Here is a 19,453-nt window from a genome sequence, read left to right as displayed (position 1 = left end):
ACATACTTTTATAAGCTATCCATATTTCAGGTGTAAGTAACTTTCAGGAATATGAGTCCCAGTTGGACAAAAAAATACACTTGCTGCCTCTGTGGCTGGTGCTAGGGTGAGGTTCACTGTGTGTATCCTTTTTACCTGCGTCGTGGAGCTTCCGGCGAGTCTGCAGGAGCGACTCCCCGAGCCACAGACGCCAGGAACTCTTGCCTTTTCTGCTGTACAAGGCATGCCGCCTTGATGATCTTGTGGCGGGGTGTGCGAAGGTAAGGCCTATTGACTTTTTGGGCAAGGTCTTCAGTGACCATTTCTAGGTCTGTCTATGTTAAGAAAAAACAAACAAAAAGATTATAGGACAAATGGGTAAGTCAATAGTAAATTTAGTGTCTACCAGGTTAAATCTAACTCTCTTTTGAAATCAGAAAGTAATCCAACCATCATAACAACTTTCAATTTAACAAGTTTCTACTTTGCAAATTTTAGGAAAACACCATTCATTCAACAGGCATTTATAGCAATGCAGTTGGCATGGATTACAAAGTAGTAGTGAGTACAGCAGCTGTATAAAAAAAATTTATAAACTTGGCCTGTATGAAAAAGAACTAGTAAAATTCAAAGCATTGTACACGCAAATGCAAGGCCACATGGCATAGACTTTATGTAAATGCTGAAGGAAGGTGAGGCAAGGCAAAACCTTTGGGATCTGGGGTTAAGTCTAGAAGACCTCATGGAGAATACGAATATCAAGTATTGAAAGAAATATAAAACATAAATTAGTAGAGGGGAGTTTAAACAGATGATAAAAACATCTGTAGCAAGAGGACAAAGTTTGGTTACTTCAAATAAAGAGGAATGTATAATATACTTGGTTGGCTACACTCATGTCAGTTGGCTTAAATGTTTTACTGATTTTTAAAAGTACTCTAAGTTTTTCTTTCAGTTGCACTGTTAAAATGAACTGGCAAATAACAATTTTCTCATCTAGTAAGTGATGCTGTTAGTTTCATTTTTGAAGACAAAATTCTATCAGGCCAGATTTCAACCTCAACCAGTTTAAAATAAATAAGTGTAGTAGGAAATGCTTGCCTAGCTCAGAGCTCACTCGAATCTGCACAGTGACAAATTCAAACATAAAGAAAATTTCAATTTATTACAGTAACTTTTGTTTTATTTAGAAACCATTCTAAAAATGGAAACAAAATTGTTAATTACACTCTAGTAAGATAAAACTTAGTTGTAAAGCGGTTGAGAAAGGAGAAAATTTGTTTTTCATCATAACTGCATTTAAGTTTAATAAAAAAAGATATCTTACTTGCATGAGTTCAAAAATTTCTTTCTTTGTGCTTTTAAGTTCTAAGAAAAATCCATATGGATAAGAACACTTAAGAATGCGTCGAGTTTTTAAGAGCACATGAACTGCATCTTCAATGAAAGTGGTATCTGGACAGGCTCCTTCAGCTATAAAGTAAACCAGGCACAGTAAAAAAATTTCTTTGCAAATATGCTGTTATAAAATTAATTAAACAACTAAGTTTTCTTAAAATAAAGAAAAAAAAAAGACAAATCTCCAAGAAGAAACTGAAGAAGCTGTATCTATATCATAATATTTACTTGAATCAGACTAAAAACCTATGTAAAACTCATACATTTTGCATTTATGTGACCTGCATACATTTATAAATGGAACACACCCCTGCAGTAGCCCAGAGATGCATCCTAAAGGAATGCATACAATGATCCTGGATTCTGTTCTCACCCTGTTTGTAAACAAATCTAGCTTTACGTTCTAGGCTTTACTAAGTTTCTCAGGTTGTCCCCAGCAGAATTTAGAATAAATGCCTTGCTAAGTTCTTAAATAAAAAAAAGAGTCTAATTATAAATTATGCTTCTGTAAAAATGATATTGTAAGGTAAAAGATATAACATTGTGGGGGAACAACTGGGTAGCGAATGCATTAGCAGTAAATGAACACTTCACGGAGAGAAAGAGCAGAAGAGGGGAAGAGCAGCTTTATTTCTTCCTTTCTTAGTCTTCTTTTGATTCTTTCTTATATCTCACTATGCTGTCTAGAACCTCCAAAAGGTTGAACAGAAGCAGCAATTCAAATCTACAAGTATTTACTTTACATTTACATGTTTTGGGCACTGTTCTAAGCATTAGGAACACATCGGTGACAGAACATACTGTATAATCTGTGAGGATTTTTTTCTTTCAGTTTTTACTGCGGACAATTAACACTTCAAGAGTTTACTATTGACTTGATACAGTTATGTCATTACTATGGTCTAAGAACTAGTAATTAACAAGGAGATTAAGCTGCTATTGATGCTTTTTGTCCCATTCTAAGCTATTTAGCTTACGGTTATTGTTTTAGTAAAAAAGTTTTTCTCATGAAAAGGCTGTTAGTACTCACTACTTTTATAAAATGGACCAAAAACACAAAGATGATCAATTGCATTTTAGGCTTAAAACTTTTTATATTTATGCTATGATAATTTAAAAAATATGACTTTACAACAAACATGCCAGAACCTGTATGCTGTATAGTCACTGTGAGGTATTTATTATATTCAAATTATATAACTAGTATTCAATCCATTTTTAGGAATGTTCTTTTTGAACTTCCATTTTCGGAACCGTAAGTAAGTGCTATATCATGAGTTTGCTTTTTGACTCCAATGTCCATTATTTACCAATGAGATGATTTTCTCCCAAACCTGTACTTGACTTCCATTCCATAAGGCATTCTGCTAAATTTCTCAAGAATCTTTGGGAGTTAGTCATACAATTGGATAGCTTGTGAATCCTGCTCTGTTGAGTAGGTCAGGGATGCCTTTTCGGTCCATATACTTTTGCCCACGTTGTAGAGCATCAGCAATGGTGCAGAGTAAGCAAAACCATGATGTGTGCTGAGGAGAAGATGAGGTAAGCCAGATGGAAACCTAATCAGAGGCCTCAAATGCTAAAATGCACTCTGGACTTCAAAGAACTCCAAACTACCAAATGGGCTAATGCAGATAATGTATTCCTTTAAGGGTCTTAATCTCTTGCCAAAGAAGTGACTTAAGCATGACAGATATTTTATAATAACTATCATATATATCACTTATAACTTACTTTCTTTGAGAGCTCTACTCAATTGCTCCATCTTTTCTTTGGCTGTTTTAAGAAGGCGTTGTTCTAACTAAAGGAATAGAAATAAACATATCATTTTCTTTCTTACTCACAACAGTATTATACAGTACATCTGAAATGATATAGGACATACCTGATAGCTATGTTCATGATTTTTAAATCTTGTATAATAGTGCATGAATCTGTCAAGTTCCTGAAATCGCTTGTGTTTTTTTTCCGCCTAAGAAACAGAAGTCCAAATGACTTTTATAATATAAACAAAAGTACTAGCTACTAAAATTAGGCTTTTGACCACACAAAAAATTATTAGTAAGATAGTAATGCATACAAATTTGTTGCTTGCTTTGCTGAGAAAATAATAACCAATACATTTTAAATGCTTTCCAGAATAAAGTCTTGCATTGGTATTTTCTGTGACAAACCACTGAATCCACTATTCCCAGAGTATGAAGTAAATATGTCTCTTAAGCCCTATGGTCATCAAATCTTCAATGTTTTATTATATTGCATATTGCTATGGACTAAAACGTGTCTCCCATCAAATTCATATGCTGAATGTCTAACCCCCAATGTGACTATATTTGGAAACAGTCCCTGTGATATCACCCTGTGAGGCGATAAAGGTGGAACAAGGTCATGAAGGTGGAGAACTAATCCAACAGAGCTGGCGCTCTTGCAAGCAGAGGAAGGGACACCAGAGCTTGCTCTCCCTCCCTGTGAAGACACAGTAAGCAGACAGCTGCCCGTAAGCCAGGGGGAGTCAGCACCAGAAGCCGACCCGGCACAGGCCTTGGCCCTGGACTCCGTAGTCTCAAGAACTGTGAAAAACACATTTTGTCATTTGAGCCACTTGGTCTGTGGTATTTTGTTATGGCAGCCAAGCAGACTAAGATACCTATTGTATGAAATAACATATCATATTGTTGATATAATGTTAAAATTATTTTTGAGTCATTTTAGAGTTATGCTGGGATATATGTCTTTTCTGATATTACCCATATAAACAAGAAAAAATTAAAAAAAAAGAGAGCTCAGGCTTATAGAGCCATTTTGTTTAAATTAAAGGCTACTTAAAAGTGTATTGAATTTAATGCCTCATTACAATAAAGGTAGGAAAAGAAGAAATGCAAAATACTTCCACTGGTATTAAGTGGCTTAACCAGAGGTCTTGGCTTAAACTGGTTTCTCTACCTCCACAGTCATTTCCTTGGATTGCTCCTCCACATGCTGAATGACTTCATAGCGAGTACATCTGTAATATCCTCCAGTGGAAGAACTATGTTTTTTCCATTCTTCCAGACAAATCCAGCAAAAGTCATACTTGCACTGCAAAAGAAAACATATGTGCAAACATCTCCCCATGTTGGTATGCAAATTACTTTTCAATTCCTAGTTAATCAATTATTTAAGAGATTAAACAATCCTGCCTGTATGACCAGGGACACAAACCTTCTCAAAGACAAGCCCTCTGTTTCAGGTCGTCTCTGAAGGCCTTATCTGCACTATGGAAAGATGCGGGGGTAGTTTAGAATTATTGTTTATAAGGATAAATTAAAATATAAATAATATTAAGTAATCTCAAGAAATCTTTAAAAATATCAATATGATACTCTTTCCAAATAACAAAAACAGATACTGACAAATGTTTCATTTTTCACGTGCATAGTAATCTTACTTTGGTCTCTAAAGCTCTACCAGTGTATCTGAAAACTTCTGTTGACTTTGACAAACTGGTTTTGAAACTGGGAATAAGTTAAAAAGGTCTTTAATCAGAACATCTAACAAAAAACCTATTTCTCTTTAAAAAAATTCTTTCTTAATTACTGTAATTGCAAACAATGCCAAAAATATGAGCATTCCAGTATGAAAATACATCCTTTTTTTCTCTTAAATGCTTATGGATTTTGAGTCAGAAAGATCTTCTAATTTAAATCAATGTTTTCTCATGGTACATTTATAGCTTATTTTTTAAAAATATTTACATCTTTGATCTGTATCTATGAATTAAACTTTCTTCCATGCAGCTGTCCAGTTGTCTCAATACCATTTATTACACAGCCCACATTTCTCTACTGGTTGGCGATGCTTCCTTTACTAACACTAAATCCCCATGTATGTATCTATTTCCCTGGGCTTTGTTTCGTTGATCTGTAGATTCATGTACCAGAGCTATGCTGTTTTAATTACTGAGCCTTTATAGTGTGGCCTACTATTTGGACATGGCAACCCACTCAATACTCTTGCTTGGCAAATCCTATGGATGGAGGAGCCTGGTTAGGCTAGTCCATGGGGTCGCTAGGAGTCGGACACGACTGAGTGACTTCACTTTCACTTTTCACTTTCATACATTGGAAAGGAAATGGCACCCCACTCCAGTATTCTTGCCTGGAGAATCCCAGGGACGGGGGAGCCTGGTAGGCTGCTGTCTCTGGGGTCTCACAGAGTCGGACACGACTGAAGCGACTTAGCGGCAGCAGCAGCGGTTCCTCCTCATTGCTCTTTTTCAAAGTTTTTTGGCTCTTATTTCGTTTCTCCATATGAACTTTTGGATTAACTTGTCTAGATGAAGAAATAAAACCTGCTGGTATTTTTGTTGCAATCTTTCTAAGAACTTCGTTAGCTTTCCATTTGTTTGTCCACTTCTAAGACCTAAAGATAGGGGTCTTAACGTTTTCTTCAGGTGAAAGTGAAGTCACTCAGTCGAGTCTGACTCTTTGCGACCCCATGGACTGTAGCCCACCAGGCTTCTCCGTCCATGGGATTCTCCAGGCAAGAATACTGGAGTGGGTTGCCATTTCCTTCTCCAGAGGATCTTCCTGACCCAGGGATCGAACCTGGGTCTCCCGCATTGGAGGCAGGTGCTTTAACCTCTGAGCCCCCAGGGAAGCCCTTTCTTCTCTTACACATTTCTTAAGCTTCTTTCTAGATAGAGGAAGTCTTTCCTTTCAGCATATACTCTATCTGGATGTTGCTGGAACATGTGAAGGCTATTACTCTCTGCATATCATTTTTGTATTCTGCTAGTTAATTAAGTTTTTATTGTTTGCAGTAGTTTTTCAGTTGATTCTTGTGGGTTTTCTAGGTATACAATTATGCTGTCTGTAAAAAAAAAAGAGACAATTTTACTACCTCATTTCTAATCTTTACATCTTCAATTTCTTTTCATTGTTAAATTATGTTGACTGGTATCCTCGGTCCATTGTTAATAATATTTGTGATGAGAGCATTTTTATGTTGTTCTCAATTTTAGGAGAGTGCCACTAGTTTCCCCACTAAATACCATGCTAATTTTTGGACTAAAGTAAATTTATTTTTATCATACTTAAAAGGAAAATTTTGTGTACTCCTATTTCTTTGTGTGTCTTACAAAGAACGGTTGCTGAGTTTTTGTTAAATCCGTTTTTAGCATCTACAGAAAATTTACATAGTTTTTTGTCTTGTATCTACTAAGGTACAGTAATAGCTTTTTAAATATCAAACCATTCTTATATTCCTGAAAGAAACCCCAAGTGATTAATTACCTTTTTAAAGAATTAAAAACATGTTTTTTCATTTAGATATAACCGATGGTCAATTACTCTCCTAATGCACTCTGCTGGATTATATTCGCTAATATCTGTATTTTCTCCTCCAATATCTTATTTAGGACTCGTGCATTGTTATTCATAAATAAGACTGATCTATACTTTCAATGGGGTTTCCAGGTGGTGTTAGTGGTAAAGAACCTGCCTGCCAATGCAGGAGACTCGAGAGAGGTGCGTTCAATCCCTGGGTTGGGAAGATCTCCTGGAGAAGGAAATGGCAACCTGCTCCAGTATTCTTGCCAGGGAAATCCCATGGTCAGAGGAGTCTGGCAGGCTACAGTCCTTGGGATTGCAAAGAGCTGGACATGACTCAGTGTGCACGCACGCACGCGCGTGCACACACACACACACACACACACTCAATACTTATCAAGCACTCATATCAAGGCTCTACTCATTTTATAATAATAATCTGAAAGTTTCCAGGTTTTTCCTTTTTGTCCCAGAAACAGTTCAAATCATATTGAAATTACTTATTCCTTAAGTTTTGATAAAATTTTATTGTGAAACTGTAAGGGCTATTGCTTTTAAAGAAAACGTTGAAAAAAACTCATCTGGGGAGTGAGTTTGTTCGGATATTTCTTCTAGGGTTAGTTTAATAAATTAAATTTTCTTAGAAAATCAATCCATTTCAAATCCAAGTTCAAACTTATCTGAAAGAGTTGAGCAAAATTATCTATTATTATTTTACATTCTATGATAAGAATTTTATATTCTATGATAAGAAAATAGAACTTTGATAATTTTTAATTTTTTAGTTGCAGCATATAAATTTTCCACAGAGCCAGATCAAATTTCAAGTGATTTAAAATGTGTAAGAATATAACATTTAAATAGTTTCCTAAAAATCATCTAAAGGGAAATGAATTGAGTTTTTTTAAAAAAGAACCTATTTTTATATTGCCAAATCTGTCATTGTTTTAAAATGTTTGACAATTTGATTCCAGATAGTAAAAACTATCTATTGAGTAATAATAAATACTGAAGAATTAATAAAGGCATATTATCATTTAGTCATTGTGTTATAATATGGATTCAATTACATATGACTTCTTGTTCTACTTTAAAAGTTAAAAAAAAAACCTCTAAAAGCCTAAAAACTTTCAATTTCTAGATGTCTCCTTTTATGTCATAAGAATAAAAGAATTACTCATCAGTTTCCTCTGTTGAATGCAAATACTAAAACAACAAAATTCTGTAAAGCAATTATCCTTCAGTTAAAAAAAATTATCGGAATGAGATAGGACAGGGCCTGAGTTTGCTGGAAATAAATTTTGTTTGATGACATACAGAAACTGACCATAAGAAATAGGCATGCATTTACATACATATAATTTTAAATAAACTATTAAAAAATGTTGAGCAACAACAAAAAAATAAGGCTATTCTTATAGAATGTAAGCGCTCCTTTTAATATATAACAGAAGCTTAAGCAAACTTTAAAATAAGTTACCCTGTATCATTAGCCTGATTAATTAGTTCATGAAAATATTTATTTACTTGATATGTATTCATCAACTACTTACTGTTGGTGAGTGCTATGACTGAAATAAAGGTAATGGTAGATTTGGTCTTTTTATTAGTACCCCACCTGTTGATTTTTTTATGGTCAACCTTTTGTTGTGTGAAAAATTTTCTTTTACACATCTATGTAGTCTGTATCAGACTGTCCAAGAAAAAACCAAATGAATGTTGGAAATACAACTGCATATAAATGAAAGAATTTTGGCCTGATCAGCTGAACTAACAAGTACTCCTGAGCATTCGAAACACTGTAGAAAGTTTTTCTTCTGAGGAAATCACTGCTGTCTCACTAAGACAATTCACTCATGTTAATTTATTATAATATAAAACCATCTGGCAACTGTCATTATTTTTGAAGTCATAGTAATAATGATTATTAGCTTCAAGGTAAAAAAAATCAATAAGTACTTAGAGAAGATATTGATGTATTTTATCAAAATCTTAACTGTATCGGTTTCTTTCACATCCTAAATCAGAATAATTATATTGTTCTTCTCTCAATAATTTCAAATAAATATTTTTATATACATGGCATTTCCAAGGAAAAGGAAATAAACTGAGATAGTACAATTAAACAAAAATGGTCATGAAAGTAGGCATGGATTAATAAAATATTCTTAACTTCTAGAATATTTGTTTTAAATATAGTAGTTTCTTTCTGTGCAACTAGGTCAGGAGGGTAGCCTTTTAAAAGTAATTATTAATTTTTAGCCAAGTGACATTTTCACTTTTAATATAGTAATGAGTTACTTATTTAATTGACTGTATTGGCAAACCTAAAGTCTGCACACTGCTTTGGGCACTTTTCTTATACAGGATTTAAATTTGGGCTTAAAGGGTTCGCTTGGGGCCTGATTTGAACCTTGAGATTAAGCAGTATGCTCCAAAATAGGCTTTGTAACATCTCTGTTAAGGTAGCACTTGATCATTTACACATTTACATATATACAGAACTCTCTCAGGATCATGGACTCCGGCATTTCTGACTGGATAAGGACCATTGAGTCCTTACCTTTGCTTTTAACATTCACTATGATTATAAAATTTAGTAATATAAATCAACATTTATGTTAATTAACAAAGAATGTAGAATACAATCTCCTAGAGTCACTCTGAAAGATAAGGTTTTTATGCTTACAGTATTTGTCCTTTGGATTCACAATCAGATTACGGTTCTAACTGCAAAGCAAGTACAATCCTCTTTAACTTACCTTAGCACACTGCATGTGATTGCATCCCTCGTTCTTCTGTATTGGAGACTTACAATTCGCACAAGGCTTGGAGTTAGTTAACAACCAGAGACAATTGGCAGCATCCTCATAAGCTTCGCTGACTCCCACAACTTTGGGTATTAAGCACAAATACAAAAATAAACAATTTAGTATACAACTTCAAATGGAAAAACACTCAAAGTTTTCTTTGCAGGTTGCCTCTCAATTTTAAATATATATATTTATTTTCCTACCAGAGTCTATGGCAAAGTTTTAATCCATGATTATTTAAGATAAACTAAAAATGAATCCAACAACATGTCTAGAATTAAATTCATTATTTCCCCCAAATCTTCTTTCTCTATCTCCTTCCTGGTAAATGACTGATTATCCACCCAGAATCAATATAGGAAGAACATGATCCTTGGACATCTTCCTCTTTGCCTCATATGCTGTATCCCATGGGTTCTCTCTCTTACTTTTTCATATCCTTCTCCTCTCCATTTCCAGCTAGGATCCTCCGAACCTTTTGCCTAGACAATTAAAACACAGAAACCAGCTTATCTCCCCAGATCTTTCTCCCTCATCCCCCAAACCCACACTAAATTGCCTCTGTAAAGTGATCTTTTAAAAATACAAATCTTTAAATCTTTTAGTTGTTCCTCACTGATTACAAGATTAATCAAATTTCTTTAGCAAAGAACACAACGGCCTTCATGACTTGGCCACCAACTGACTACCTGGCAAGGTCCTCCCACCTGCTATCCCCACACCAACCTTATACTCTTCACCATCTTATAAACTATTCATTCTACTTTAATATGAGATCTGCAATCTTAAAGAACACTAGTGTTTTCAAAGACTCTACATTTTACGTTTTATATTCTATAAATCCCCACCACCACCTACGGAGAGATTTAGGGGCTGGAGAGAGTGGCAGATGGGTAATTTAAAATTTATTTTTTCCTGCAAGATTGTTAGTACTCAAGTTTGCTTTCTAACTTCAAGTACAGAGGAAAGTTCTACCTTTTCTTCACTGAAAGAGATTCTGAAAATCACTGTGAAATTCTTGAGAGTGGTCCCTTCTATTAAGGCCCTTATTATATGCAGATTGTCTAGAAAGGGTGGGGTAAGAGGTTAGCCCTACTGAAAGCAGGGGAGAAATCAACTCTAAGTTTTGAAGTCTAAAAGAAAAGTCACTCAACTCCCAGATTCAAATCCCTGGAGAGGGAAGGGGACAAAGCTTTGCATGGTCTGACCCTTGGGAATTAGTTCTGCATATGAACTGGAAGTGCTGAGCACCATCAGCAGCCTACTGATGGTGTCTTGCCACATGGAACCCTTCGTACCTATCTACTTAAGTTTGTATCAACAACAGAACAGCAGCTACTGCTCTACTGCAAAGCGCTGCTATTCCACACAGCAGAGAGAAACAACTGCGGCCATGAACTGCTCAGACTCCACTCCATTTCTAAACCCACCTGGGAAGATGGTTTCATTAGAGTGCTGGTGCAGAGAATTGTTTGATAATTTGGTGGAAAACAGGAGTTTCAGAAGGAACTTACTACCCTTCAGTTCAGTTCAGTTGCTCAATCGTGTCCGACTCTTTGCAAACTCATGAATCAGAGCACGCCAGGACTCTTTGTCCATCAACAACTCCCAGAGTTCACTCAAACTCACGTCCATCGAGTCGGTGATGCCATCCAGCCATTTCATCCTCTGTTGTCCTCTTCTCCTCCTATCCACAATCCCTCCCAGCATCAGGGTCTTTTCAAATGAGTCAACTCTTCGCATGAGGTGGCCAAATACTGGAGCTTCAGCTTCAGCATCAGTCCTTCCAATGAACACCCAGGACTGATCTCCTTTAGGATGGACTGGTTGGATCTCCCTGAAGTCCAAGGGACTCTCAAGAATCTTCTCCAACACCACAGTTCAAAAGCTTCAATTTTTCGGTGCTCAGCATTCTTCACAGTCCAACTCTCACATCCATACATGACCACAGGAAAAACCATAGCCTTGACTAGACGGACCTTTGTTGGCAAAGTAATGTCTCTGCTTTTCAATATGCTATCTGGGTTGGTCATAACTTTCCTTCCAAGGAGTAAGTGTCTTTTAATTTCATGGCTGCAATCACCATCTGCAGTGATTTTGGAGCCCAAAAAAATAAAGTCTGACACTGTTTCCCCATCTAATTCCCATGAAGTGATGGGGCCAGATGCCATGATCTTAGTTTTCTGAATGCTGAGCTTTAAGCCAACTTTTTCACTCTACTCTTTCACTTTCATCAAGAGGCTCTTTAGTTCCTCTTCACTTTCTGCCATAAGGGTGGTGTCACCTGCATATTCGAGGTTATTGATATTTTTCCTGGCAATCTTGATTCTAGCTTATGCTTCTTCCAGCTCAGCGTTTCTCATGATGTACTCTGCATATAAGTTAAATAAGCAGGGTGATAATATACAGCCTTGACGTACTCCTTTTCCTATTTGGAACCAGTCTGTTCCATATCCAGTTCTAACTGTTGCTTCTTGACCTGCATATAGGTTTCTCAAGAGGCAGGTCAGGTGGTCTGGTATTCCCATCTCTTTCAGAATTTTCCACAGTTTATTGTGATGCACACAGTCAAAGGCTTTGGCATAGTCAAGAAAGCAGAAATAGATGTTTTTCTGGAACTCTCTTGCTTTTTTGATGATCCAGCAGATGTTGGCAATTTGATCTCTGGTCCTCTGCCTTTTCTAAAACCAGCTTGAACATCTGGAAGTTCATGGTTCACGTATTGCTGAAGCCTGGCTTGGAGAATTTTGAGCATTACTTTGCTAGTGTGTGAGATGAGTGCAATTGTGCGGTAGTTTGGGCATTCTTTGGCATTGCCTTTCTTTGGGATTAGAATGAAAACTGACCTTTTCCAGTCCTGGGGCCATTGCTGAGTTTTCCAAATTTGCTGGCATATTGAGTGCAGCACTTTCACAGCATCATCTTTCAGGATTTGAAATAGCTCAACTGGAATTCCAGCACCTCCACTAGCTTTGTTTGCAGTGGCTTCCTAAGGCCCACTTGACTTCACATCTCAGGATGTCTGGCTCTAGGTGAGTGATCACACCATCGTGATTATCTGGGTCATGAAGATCTTTTTTGTACAGTTCTTCTGTGTATTCTTGCTACCTCTTCTTAGTATCTTCTGCTTCTGTTAGGTCCATACCATTTCTGTCCTTTATCGAGCCCATCTCTGCATGAAATGTTCCCTTGGTATTTCTAATTTTCTTGAAGAGATCTTTAGTCTTTCCCATTCTGTTGTTTTCCTCTATTTCTTTGCATTGATCGCTGAGGACGGCTTTCTCATCTCTCCTTGCTATTCTTTGAAACTCTGCATTCAGATGCTTATATCTTTCCTTTTCACTTCACTTCTTTTCACAGCTATTTGTAAGGCCTCCTCGGACAGCCATTTTGCTTTTTTGCATTTCTTTTCCATGGGGATGGTCTTGATCCCTGTCTCCTGTACAACTGCATGAACCTCTGTCCATAGTTCATCAGGCCCTCTGTATATCAGATCTAGTCCCTTAAATCTATTTCTCACTTCCACTGTATAATCGTAAGGGATTTGATTTAGTTCATACCTGAATGGTCTAGTGGTTTTCCCTACTTTCTTCAATTAAGTCTGAATTTGGCAATAAGGAGTTCATGATCTGAGCCACAGTCAGCTCCCAGTCTTGTTTTTGCTGACTGTATAGAGCTTCTCCATCTTTGCAAAGAATATAATCAATCTGATTTTGGTGTTGACCATCTGGTGATGTCCATGTGTAAAGTTACTACCCTTAGCGGCTACTAATCAGCTCTGGAGGTAATGCTGTTTACAAAAGGTACTGCTAGAAAACCTAATTACTAAGTACAATGTCTGATTTTTGTTTAAAAGTAGTGGACTTTCTCCTCCATTTAGCAACAACATTATTTTTAGCTCAGAGGCTCTAATATATTCTTACGACATTTATTGTCCATTGTTACAATAAATAAAGCACAAAGACATTTAAACAAAGCAGCTGTGTGGCCTGCAACATAACAGTTTTTTTCTCATACCCTTGGAGAAAGAATGCTAGTTTCTGATTGCATTCTAGGGGATTATATGAAGTGAATGGTGTTCAGAAAATAATCGACTATCAGAACAAAAAATCCTTGTGCTAGAAAAAATGCCTTCACTACCAGTGCTCTGAACATGCTCATTTCAGACATCTGCCCTTTGTATATACTTTTCTCAATATCTACAACATACAAGGTCCCTTCAGTCTACCTGGTGAGCCCTCTTCACCCTCTCACACTTTCAAACTCATTTTTCAGCTACATGTTGATCTTGATCTTCTTTCCTTAATTATCCAGTCTCTTTGTAAGAAAAATTAACTTCATTTAATCAAGTATTACAGTATAACAATATAGTAATAGAATCAACACCCGTAAGTGAAAACTAAGTTGCTTTTAAAGACTGAATTCTTAAAAACTATTTGAATTTCATTTAGTAACCATTATTATGTGTACTACGAAAAAACGCTGGTGCTAAATTTTTATAAATTATCATTTCACAGACAATATAATGATTCCTGTTTCTTGCTCTGATTAGCTACAACAGAGGTAGGTTCGGTACTCAAAGACAGTGTTTCAACTTTATATGGAATTAATTTTCTCAGTATATTTTCTAGTATTTTCCCATCAATTAGAATTTGTCACTCCTTTTAAGTCTCGTAATTTAAAGACTCTGGAAAACCAGGGATAAGGGAGAAAACAATCTCATGAATCTACCAGTTCTGTTGAAAATTCTTATGCCAAATATATGTGACCCTGACCCAAACTAATATGTAAACCCAACACAGTAGTAAATCAAACTTTCCTTTTTTAGAGTATTATTTTTGTGTTAGTATATTTAACGATGATGTTCTACTTAAGTATTACAACTGGCCTATTATTGTTTGCTTTAAGTCTTACCATAAATTTCACATGCTTAAAAGTGGCCATTAAGAGTGTACTGGTCACCACTGGCTTTCACTGTGGTGAGCATGCACCAGGACAGTGAGAAAGCTTTCTTAGCAACAGGGAATTTTCTCTGCAGTCCTGGTGGTGGCTCCCTCTACAGTAGACCACTTGCAGGTGTCCTGGGTCTCTTGCTTCCTATCGAATTTTCTAAAGTTCCTCCATCTTTCTGAAATAAGATACCATTTGGGACTCTGTGAGGGTGATCTTCAGTTTTTAACTTGAGGTCTCCCTATCTGAGTATCAGAGACAGCCATGTATATACTGTGTGCACCATTTTCTAATTCTATTTGTCTTCTCTCTTCATTATCCAGATCTTTGTCTTATGCAAGAATATTCTGTCACAGTTCCACCAAAAAGCTGTACTGACTACCCAGGTCATTCTCTCTCCCCTTCCCTAATAAGACTTATTCATGGATGTGGAATGATTGATCCAACTTTACACTGTCAAGGCATAACTAAAAATACTCACCCATTTCAAAATACTTGCTTTATATCTCAAATCAGATACTTCTGACTACTTTCAAGAATTAAATAATATATTGTACTACTTTTTATAGTGCATTAATTCTTTTAGGCAGCTAGCAGGTACAATAGACTAAAAATGTAATAAAGTGAAGTTATCTTATTTCTCTTCTATATGCCTTTCCCCTCCCAAGTGTGGTGCTTGTCTTGTTCAAGTCCTTATATCATCTTAGCTGTACATTGTGAAGTTACTGCAGAAACAGTGCTCTTACCTAGTCCCTAATTCATCATCCACACTTGCACCTGACTGATTTTTCTAAGCAAACATCTTCAGTTATCATGTCCTTCCTTAAAACTCCTTTTTGGCATCTTGGGATAAAGTGAGACCTCCCAGCATTACACACAACCCTACCCCTGCACGCGCAATCTCATCTCTCACTGCATGTTTGTACTAGCTAAAGGGACTTGCTTGCAGTCCTTGGATATGCTGTGCTAGTTCATAGCCCTACTGCACTATGAGCCCTTCTTATTTTCGTCTGTGTGAAGAACATCTATCACCTTTCAAGATATGGCTTAGGCATCAATTATTTTTATAAAGCTTTCCCTACCTCTCTCCTAGATGATCTCTTAACTAATCCCCTCCTTTGTTTCTCCTCTCCCTCACAATGTGTCACAGGTATACTGTTCTCTAACAGCATCTCTAATACTTATTGTTCTGAGTTTTGTGCACAGCTGTCTCCATCTCTAAAATGTAAATTTCAAGAGCATAGAGGGCATTCTATTTCTGTATTCTACCATAAAATAGCACTAAATAAATGCTAAAGACATAATGAAGACATCATTTAAAGGCAACAAATTATTCTTAAGTTTTCTCAGCATCTGTTTTAAGCTGCAGACAGGCGCTTGTTAAAATCCACTGGACATCTCCACACATATGTCTTGCAAGTAACTTGACTGCAAAATGGCCACAACAAAATTCATTATTTTCCCCTGAAGGTTATTCCTCTACCTGAATCTCCTAAGTTAACCAGTGACATCATGATCTATCTCTCACCCAAACTAAAAACTCACCTTCCTACTTCTGGTCTATCCCTCCTTCAGTCTATCACTCCTAGTCATCAGTTATCAAATAAACAATATCTTTAACCATGCTATTTTCCTACTTGAACACTGCATTCTATGGCTTATTCTGTTAATAGGATAAACTCAAGACAATTTGGCAAGAACTCTTTCAATCTGGCAACACCTATCTTTCCAGCCTCATCTTTTGCAAATTTCTCCCATGGACCTTAATTTTAAACTCCACAGAATGTATAAAGACATGCAGGTGGGTGGGCAATAGAAAGCCATCTCTAATGGAAATATATATGTTTCCAGGTGTCAGAAGCAGGAAAAGAAAGCAAAATCCAATCATCTTGCCATATTTAAATGTGTTGGCGGGTAATGGTATTAATCTCTCTATGGAACTCTCACACACAGACATACTACACCTAGATGGAGAACAGGGAAAATGGACGGGTAACCAGAAAGCAATGACACAGTCTCCCTGGTACACAGAGGAGAGAGACAATGAACCAGGGGACCAAGAACAATCTACACAAACCTTCCTGATTTGGGAAGCAGGTATTCAGAAGATATCTGACTGAACGATCAATGTTTAGGAAAGCAATGGTTAATCAGATATCACTATAAAATGTCCTAAGACTACCCAGTTGCCTCTGCTCCTGTTTAGGGGACATGCATTTTCTCAACACATCAAAGAGATCGTTCTCATGGTCAGTTAATAAACTGGTATTCTAGTCTACCGAAGTTGTCTCTTTTCCATGGATCTGAATAATCCCGAGCTGGTGCACAATATCACCTTGTGAATATCAAATGCTGAGAACCATTTCTCAGGCAATGGTATACTGTCCAATATAATAGTAATACAAACCTGAGGAACTCAAGGCTGCCAGCCAGCCTCTTCCAGTATTGCTTTAGCTGCTGACATATATGCCTCTGCAGATATGCTAAAACTCAATTCATATCTTGCTGCTGTCAGGAGGATTCCGTAACAACCTCTGTCCCCAACCTAGTTAGTTGTTTTTGTACTCTTGTCTAACCTAACTATGTTAGCTACCATATGACAGCTAACTGTAATATCTGACTGCTTCCCTACTAGCCTCTGTACTCCCTGGAGACTGATGTCATCTTTATTACGTGCTTTGCTCATAATACGTGTAGATGAACCATGTGAATTCTTAATCCTGATTCGTAATACCTCAAACTCCAATATTAAAAAAGTAAAAAAACTCCAAATGAGTTTTAATTTATATTAATTTAAAAGAAAACAGTTGTCATAAAATACGTCGGGGTAAAAAATTATGGCAAAGCAGATATATTTATCTGTCAAACATAGAAACTGCTATTAGGAAGGCTAATTCAAACCTATTCTAATTGCCCTGTGTCACTCAATCCAATCTGTTAGCTTCCTATCTGTGCAATGGCATAACTGCCATCAGTCTCATAGCATTTCTGTGAGGATGAACAGAGATACTATACTTAGAGACATCGCATTAAAAACTAGTCAAACAGACATCGTATTTAATCTAAGTAAATCTACAGAACCACATAATAGCAAGAAATTGACTTGCCTTACCCTCCACTGGAAGCTTCCTCTCAGTACAGACCATGCATTTCTTCCCATGAAGTCTAGAAAAGCTGGTGAGCTCACTCCAGGATAAAAGGGAAGGACTACAAGAGCAGAACTTAGAGTGACTTTGTTTACCTTGGAGTCCTAATAAGTCTGTTAGAAACATGGAACCTGTCTATGCTTCCCCCTGAGATCTCCAAAATGATACTGGCTAGAGGATTTAAAAGGGGAGCTCTGCATTAACAAACTTGAAAACTTTAGAAACGAAGACTAAGAAACAGGACCACGTTATCTTTGGAATGCTATTAGAAAATACACAGCTATCTAAAATTCCCCTTACGTTCTTCCGGTTTCATTTCAGTTATTTTTTGTAGCCAATTTTTCCACGTTTGGCAGTCACAAGGCTCATGGGCTTCACCAAGGCACTCCCTGAAGAGGAAAACATGGAAAAGGCAATTTTAAAACATTCTTCATCAACATCAAGATAAAAGAGCAGGTGGGAAGTACTGTTTTGAATGTAAAGTTGAGAACATTGAGGCACAGCAGCCACTGAAAGATGAAGCATTTCAGCAGAGGAATGCAAGCATGACTCTACAGCTCGGCAACACTAGGCCAGAGTTTTCCTTCAGCAGTGCATTTATTCACACATTTTAAAAAGCTCTAAACAGATTAACTAATATTTATAATTTAGTCCTTTAACTTCCCAAGTGGTGCTAGTGGTAAAGAATCTTCCTGCCAATGCAGGAGACATAGGAGATGTAGGTTTGATCCCTGGGTGGGGAAGACAGCCTGGAGAAGGAAATGACAACCTCCTCCCGCATTCTTGCCTTCTAAATGCTGGCGTGCGTTGTCATTTCCTTCTCCAGGGTATTTCCCTCATCCGGGGATCAAACCTACATCTCCTGTGTTGCAAAGAGTTGGACACGACTGAAGTGACGTAGCACGCAGGCAGGCCTTAAGAGCGGTAAAGATATTTTTATCAGTTAAGTTCTGTCTCACTAACAATTTAAATGTTTGCAATTCAAAGTGTGTTCCCCTGGGGAACAGCACTGCCATTACTTGGGAGCTTGTTTACCTGCAGAGGAGCAGATTGCATAAGACATACTGATTAGAATCTGCCTCTTTTCAAAATCACCATATGACCCTTCTGCATTTTAAAGTTTGGGAAGTACTATTTTACATTACATTCTTGTCACTACTTTTACCTCTGAATTCCCAAGTCACAGCAAGGGCAATCTAACTTACTTTCAAGTGTTTGACAAATCCTGATTTTCGGTTCTACTGGCATTTGGCAAATTTTGATTTAAATAATAAAAACAGTATCAATGTATCATTTGTAACTTAATTATATATTCTTTCTACAGGCATATAAATGTCAAACATTAAAAATGACATAGAGCCTTTACAAATTGTTTAATTCAATATATTATACTCTATAGGACAAATTGTTACAGTTAATAACAAAACATCATTTTGGGGAAAGAAAAAGGCAATCTATAGGTGCCAACATCACCATTATCATCACCAGTGTCATTTTAAACAAAAATCTTATTTACAATTTAGCTTTGTTAAGAAGACATGCCAACTGACAGGTAGAGTCTTACAAACAATGATGAGGTAACATTCCACTGTGTTAAGAATGTATCAATTCTACTTCATATCCATGGCTACTATTTTTGAAAAACAAGACAGAACAAGTGTATGGAAGAATGTGGAAAAACTGGAACCCCTGTGCATTGCTGGTAGGAATGTAAAATGATGCAGATGTTACGGAAAACACTTTGGTATAGTTCCTCAAAGAGTTTCGTTTCAACAGGATTGAAAACAAGGACTCAAACTTTTATGCCAATGCTCATCACATTATTCACAACAGTCAAAAGATGGGAACTAGACTGTTC

At 36.7% G+C, this 19,453-nt stretch overlaps 1 protein-coding gene across 3 annotated transcripts in view; it reads right to left on the bottom strand.

The window, feature by feature from the left end:
- ANKIB1 (ankyrin repeat and IBR domain containing 1) overlaps window positions 1-19,453 on the bottom strand; it is a 161,676-nt gene that overhangs the window by 11,153 nt on the left and 131,070 nt on the right. For all 3 annotated transcript variants that reach the window (XM_069587360.1, XM_069587361.1, XM_069587362.1), the window contains 7 exons: window positions 17,896-17,984; window positions 9,449-9,579; window positions 4,321-4,455; window positions 3,263-3,349; window positions 3,112-3,178; window positions 1,307-1,452; window positions 136-314 (listed from right to left, as the gene is read on the bottom strand). In XM_069587360.1, coding sequence (XP_069443461.1) covers window positions 136-314; window positions 1,307-1,452; window positions 3,112-3,178; window positions 3,263-3,349; window positions 4,321-4,455; window positions 9,449-9,579; window positions 17,896-17,984 — 834 coding nt within the window. The remainder of the gene's footprint in view (window positions 1-135; window positions 315-1,306; window positions 1,453-3,111; window positions 3,179-3,262; window positions 3,350-4,320; window positions 4,456-9,448; window positions 9,580-17,895; window positions 17,985-19,453) is intronic.

This window comes from Ovis canadensis, chromosome 4 (assembly GCF_042477335.2).
Source record: "Ovis canadensis isolate MfBH-ARS-UI-01 breed Bighorn chromosome 4, ARS-UI_OviCan_v2, whole genome shotgun sequence".
Classification (NCBI taxonomy): Eukaryota; Metazoa; Chordata; class Mammalia; order Artiodactyla; family Bovidae; genus Ovis; species Ovis canadensis.
Note: the sequence above shows the minus strand (reverse complement) of the source record. Positions and strands in the feature narration are given on the sequence as shown.